At 43.7% G+C, this 6,812-nt stretch overlaps 1 protein-coding gene across 1 annotated transcript; it reads right to left on the bottom strand.

The window, feature by feature from the left end:
• Nucleotides 1-2,167: 2,167 nt before the first annotated feature.
• LOC311135564 (gap junction delta-2 protein-like) lies at nucleotides 2,168-3,289 on the bottom strand (the record flags this gene model as incomplete). The annotated part of the gene is made up of 1 exon (XM_084169575.1): nucleotides 2,168-3,289. One exon carries the CDS (start codon nucleotides 3,287-3,289, stop codon nucleotides 2,168-2,170), a length of 1,122 nt encoding a protein of 373 aa, XP_084025701.1.
• Between the last annotated feature and the right edge of the window lie 3,523 nt (nucleotides 3,290-6,812).

Here is a 6,812-nt window from a genome sequence, read left to right as displayed (position 1 = left end):
ATCCTTGAGATGTTTCTACAACTTCATTGGAGTCCACCTGTGGTAAATTCAATTGATTAGACATGATTTGGAAAGGCACACACCTGTCTATATAAGGTCCCAAAGTTGACAGTGCATGTCAGAGTGAAAACCAAGCCATGAGGTCGAAGGAATTGTCTGTAGAGCTCCGAGACAGGATTGTATCGAGGCACAGATCTGGGGAAGGGTACCAAAATATGTCTGCAGCATTGAAGGTCCCCAAGAACACAATGGCCTCCATCATTCTTCAATGTAAAAAGTTTGGAACAACCAAGGCTCTTCCTAGAACTGGCCAAACTGGCCAAACTGAGCAATCGGGGGAGAAGGGCCTTAGTCAGGGAGGTGACCAAGAACCTGATGGTCATTCTGACAGAGCTCCAGAGTTCTGTGGAGTCCTCTGTGGAGATGGGAGAAACTTCCAGAAGGACAACCATCTCTGCAGCACTCTACCAATCAGGCCTTTATGGTAGAGTGGCCAGACGGAAGCCACTCCTCAGTAAAAAGCACATGATAGCCCGCTTGGAGTTTGCCAAAAGGCACCTAAAGGACTCTCAGACCATGAGAAACAAGATTATCTGGTCTGATGAAACCAAGATTGAACTCTTTGGCCTGAATGCCAAGCGTCACGTCTGGAGGAAACCTGGCACCATCCCTATGGTGAAGCATGGGGGTGGCAGCATCATGCTGTGGGGATGTTTTTCAGCGGCAGGGACTGGGAGACTAGTCAAGATCGAGGGAAAGATGAACGGAGCAAAGCACAAACAGATCCTTGATGAAAACCTGCTACAGAGCCCTCAGGACCTCGGACTGGGGCGAAGGTTCACCTTCCAACAGGACAACGACTCTAAGCACACAGCCAAGACAACGCAGGAGTGGCTTTGGGACAAGTCTCTGAATGTGCTTGAGTGGCCCAGCCAGAGCCCAGAATTGAACCCGATCTAACATCTCTGGAGAGACCTTAAAATAGCTGTGCAGCGACGCTCCCCATCCAACCTGACAGAGCTTGAGAGGATCTGGAGAGAAGAATTGGAGAAACTCCCCAAATACAGGTGACCAAGATTGTAGTGTCATACCCAAGAAGACTCGAGGCTGTAATCGCTGCCAAAGGTGCTTCAACAAAGTACTGAGTAAAGGGTCTGAATACTTATGTAAATGTATGGGGTATTGTGTGTAGATTGATGAAGAAAAATCAATTTTAGAATAAGGCTGTAACGTAACAAAATGTGGAAAAGGTCAAGGGGTCTGAATACATTCCAAATGCACTGTATGTGTTGAAATACAGGCAAGTGTTGTTTCCTTTTGAAACCATATCATTGGTTACATTACAGATGTTATATGAATAGTTACCAAGGTGGTTGCATTTATTAATTTTTTGATAGAATAGTAGAATACACAAGGTGCAATTTTGAAATGTGGCTGTGGACCTGGAGTTTCTATTTTTATATCAGTCCCTGACAGTCACTCAACTAGCCATGTCAGCTAACAATTTTTTGATTGGTAAGTTATTCTAGCCAGTTATCTAAACTTCATGGCCAAATACCGACCGGCCCAGGGGCTGTGACCTCCATGGGGCCCCCATTGACACTCTCACTCAGATGTCATTAACATGGCAAGTCTTGACAAAATGTTTAGAATTGCAGAAAGCTTGCTTTAAAACTGTAACATTTTCTTTACTCCCTAAGGCAAAATGTGTAGAATTGCAGGAAATTAACTTTAACTTTAAAACATAAATTTTTCTCTCCACCGTCAAGAGGGTTGATTACACAAAGTGCAAAACCAACAGTCCTTTGAGTCTTCTGTAGTTAAGAAATTCCCATAGCACACGAAGGAGGACAACCCATAGTATGCAAAAGCATACAGACTCTATGTGCTCACATTTCTATGTGTACAGGGCCGGCCCTAGCCTTTTGGTGACCCTAAGCGAGATTTGGTTAGGGAGCACATAGAGTCTGTATGCTTTTGCATATTATGGGTTCTCCTTCTTTGTGTGCTATGGGAATTTCTTAAGATTAACTGCAAAAGACTCAAATGACTGTTGCTTTTGCACTCTGTCTTACTGTAAACAAATGGTATCAATTGTCAGATGAATAAATGCAATCAGAGGAGGAAGCAAAATAATAATATTTAACAGAAAGGATAGGTTGACAGTTCACAGCCAGGACTTCTTGCCTCTGCCTGTTTTGGCCATGTTGGCCAGTTTGGCCTTAGTGCGTTCTTTCTCATCTGGGCTCCTCTTGGAGGTGCACTCTACTGTGGAGTCTGTCTCGAAGGAGATGGCAGGGGTGTGGGTGGGCAACATGCCACTGCTCTTCTGCTGGGACATGGGAGGGGGGGTCTGCAGGACCACCCTGCCTCGTAGGGAGTGTTTGAGCTGCAGCAGCAGAGGGTTGTGGTTGTGATACAGGTCCACACGTTCCACAGGGTCCCTCTCTGGCTTGCAGCATGTGGAGCAGGCCGAGCACAGCACACGGAAAATATAGACCCAGCCCAGGTAGTGCAGTTCCACAATGTTCAGGATGAAGCAGCCCAGGCTGATGCTGAACATGAAGTTGAGGAAGATGGTCTTCTCCGTGGCACGAGACACGAAGCAGTCAGTCCGGTTGGGACAGGGGTAGGTCTCACAGCGGAACAGGTGAGGCACTTCAAAGCCAAACAGGTAGTACTGGCCCACTAGGAAGGCTATCTCCATGATGGAGCGCAGCACCACGTGGATGATGTAGGTCAGTAGTACCTGGCTGGACAGCTCGGTGGGGTCCTTCCCCACCTCCCTCAAGTCCTCCTCCAGCAGGCTTTGCTCCACACACTCCCCCTCCCGGGCGCCCCACTCCTCCTCATAGCGGGGGTTGAAGGAGGGGCTGCTGGCCTCCACAGCTTCCCCACCCTCCACCCCTTCATGTTTGAACCTTTCACGTGCAGGAGGGCGCTTGGCGACCACCTGGATCTTCTCAATCTCTAACTTCTCATCCTTGGCGATCTTGTGCAACACGTAGACAATGTAGAAGATGGACGGTGTGGAGACGAGCACGATCTGGAAGACCCAGAAACGCAGGTGTGAGACAGGGGCGAAGGTGTCATAGCAGACGTTGTTGCAACCAGGCTGCAGGGTGTTGCAGGTGAACTTGGACTGCTCATCGCTGTACACCGCATCCCCTACCAGGGTCACCAGCAGGATGCGGAAGATAAGCAGCATGGTCAGCCAGATCTTGCCGATCACTGTGGAGTGGTTCTGCACCTCCGTTAGGAAGCGGCCAAGAATGGACCAGTCTCCCATTTCTTAACCTGGGGGAACACCGATGAAAAATAAACAGCAGCATGCTTATGGTGTGTTGAACCTGCCGCACTACAACAACATTATGTCCCACAGACAAATCTATATTAGTGCTACATCATGAATCTTTTGAAGGAGTGAGACATCGATGGAGCCTGCTCATCTGCAACACTGGCTTATTTCCTTGTACTTTATCAAGCTCTTTTAATAAGTGAGCCATCAATACATGTTAGTCTCACTACTGAAAATGAAAATGTAGTGTCAATTGCGGGAGGGGCACATGCTAAGTCAACAGAACTATGAAGCCATAAAACAGATCAACACATAATACAGTATGACATCCAACATCCATAAGTGGGGCCTCAAAATACTTAGATGTATTGCCTTTTCATATAGGCTTTTTGTACATTCCCTTTGATACAGATTAGTGTCTTTATGTGCACACAGCATTTATTTACAAATAAACAAACTACATGAACAAACTACATCATGAACTAATAATAATACCGCACTAATTGTATAAATGTACACTTTGTAAATTTAGCCTACCCCTCCACTCAACCTATTCAACAACAGTCCATGGTGAAAAGGAAAACACTGACTGCAGACTGTCATTGTCCAAATGCAAAAACAGCTGAAAATGTCCACACAGCACATACAGATAGAGCAATCCTAATAAATGATTTCTGGAGGAACTTACCTTAGGAAAATGTGTTTCTTTCCTATCCAAATCTGGAAAAATGCCAAAGCAAGCAATCTGCATAACTATATTTGATGTGGGAGCTGGTTGCTGGACGTTATGGAGTCTATTGAGCTGGATGAGGAGAGAATGGGCTGACCAGACATATTCCCTAACTCCATCTGAAACACTCATTGTACTGTATGCGAACAAAGGCTTTCAATGTACAGTGGGACAAAGACTTAAATGTACAATGGGGGGCACCTTTTCTAAACAGCCGTTCACAGTCAAGCACAGAGTTCAAAGAACGTGCTGGAAATAATGTCAACAATACTGATTTGTAAATGGATATCTGCCTGCTTTTAAAAGGTAGAGCTGAAGAAATGGGATAAAAATCAATCATGTGAGATTGTTAATACACCCATACCTACTTCTATTTACTTAAACATTTGATGTAATACTGTAACAGTATAATGTTTACCTCATCTATCATAAATGCAATAATCCATCCCAAATTAACCAATAAAGCAAAAACACAATTTGCTGGATAATTGCAGTAGAATAAAGTAATGGTCATCCTTTGGAATAATACAATTCTAAAGCATCTTCATAACAATCTCTTTATTTCAACATAACCAGCTAAATTTACAATGACAACTCCAGGTAGCAGTACTAGTAGGCCTACTATTGGATGTATAGTTATCCACAGATCCACTTGTTGAGTCAGTCCTTGTTGTTTTTACATATTCATTTATCCCAATGCCCTGAAACCTTATAGCAGCTGAGTTATCAGTAATCCTCTAAGTAAAAACAAACAGCCAAATCTACAAAAGTTCTCATTTTTCATCCTGTTAGTATTTAGGCTTGGTTAGGCCTAATTTAGTGTAGATCATTAGTTATCAGTTAGGAACACTCAGGACACAAGGTCAAAACAATAGGTGTACAATCCCTTGCAAAAGACATTGGCAATGTGTGTTTCTCTATTTCATTTAGATATGTATTGAAGCATAGGACTTTTTTGTATACTATACATGATTTAGGAAAGTGAAATCACCATATTATGTTTTCCTATCAATTGCCATCTAAACTTCCATCCATTCTAAAACACCTTACAAACACTCCAACCCAACTCCTATTACAACAGTATGCCTTTAACACTTCTAACCCTCAAATTATTCATTACAAACATTCTCCATTTGAGTGTGTAGGCTGATGGTGATTCCCACAATTGGCACAGGTTGAGAACAGTTAATGATGCTTCCACATAGAATTGGCTTTCCAGACATATAGATATTTTGTTGGGTTACATTTCCATTTATTGCACATATAGAATATAAACGACATACAGCTACTGTGCATATATACAGTCGTGGTCAAAAGTGTTGAGAATTACACAAGTATTGGTCTTCACAAAGTTCGCTGCTTCGGTGTTATGAGATATTTTTGTCAGATGTTACTATGGTATATTGAAGTATAATTACAAGTATTCCATGAGTGTCAAAGGCTTTTATTGACAATTACATTTAGTTTATGCAAAGAGTCAATATTTGCAGTGTTGACCCTTCTTTTTCAAGACCTCTGCAATCCGCCCTGGCATGCTGTCAATTAACTTCTGGTCCACATCCTGACTGATGGCAGCCCATTCTTGCATAATCAATGCTTGTCGATATCTCCTGGCTCAAAGTGGAGGAGAGATTGACTTCATCACTACTTGTGTTTATGAGAGGTGTTGACATATTGGGTGCACCGAGCTGTCTGTTTGAGCTACTGGCGCACAGCTCGGTCACCCATGCATACCCCACAAGACATGCCACCAGAGGTCTCTTCACAGTCCCCAAGTCCAGAACAGACTATGGGAGGCGCACAGTACTACATAGAACCATGACTACATGGAACTCTGTTCCACATCAAGTAACTGATGCAAGTAGTAAAATTAGATTTAAAAAACAGATTAAAAAACACCTTATGGAACAGAGGGGACTGTGAAGCAACACAAACATAGGCGCAGACACATGCATACACACGATAACATATGCACTATACACACACGTACACATGGATTTTTGTACTGTAGATATGTGGTAGTGGTGGAGTAGGGGCCTGGGGGCACACAGTGTGTTGTGAAATCTGTGAATGTATTGTAATGTTTTTAAAATTGTATGAACTGCCTTAATCCATCTGTGGTATATTCAATTGATTGGACATGATTTGGAAAGGCACACACTTGTCTATATAAGGTCCCACAGTTGACAGTGCATGTCAGAGCAAAAACCAACCCATGAGGTTGAAGGAATTGTCCTTAGAGCTCCGAGACAGGATTGTGTCGAGGCACAGATCTGGGGAAGGGTACCAAAAAACTTTCTGCAGTATTGAATGTCCCAAAGAACATAGTGGCCTCCATCATTCTTAAATGGAAGAAGTTTGGAACCACCAAGATCCTTCATACAGCTGGCCGCCCGGTCAAACTGAGCAATCGGGGGAGAAGGGCCTTAGTCAGGGAGGTGAACAAGAACCCGATGGTCACTCTGACAGAGCTCCAGAGTTCCTCTGTGGAGATGTGAGAACCTTCCAGAAGGACAACCATCTCTGCAGCACTCCACCCATCAGGCCTTTATGGTAGAGTGGCCAGACAGAAGCCACTCCTCAGTAAAAGGCACATGACAGCCCGCTTGGAGTTTGCCAAAAGGCACCTAAAGACTCTCAGACTGTGAGAAACAAGATTCTCTGGTCTGTGTTGAAAAGTAATAAAGGGGAGTATATATAAAACATGGGGGATTGGAAGTGATGCAGACAATTACATTGATAGAAGATACAATCTATCTACAATATTAAGCTGATCCACCCCCC

This window comes from Coregonus lavaretus, assembly GCF_964263955.1.
Source record: "Coregonus lavaretus genome assembly, chromosome: 10".
Classification (NCBI taxonomy): domain Eukaryota; kingdom Metazoa; phylum Chordata; class Actinopteri; order Salmoniformes; family Salmonidae; genus Coregonus; species Coregonus lavaretus.
Note: the sequence above shows the minus strand (reverse complement) of the source record. Positions and strands in the feature narration are given on the sequence as shown.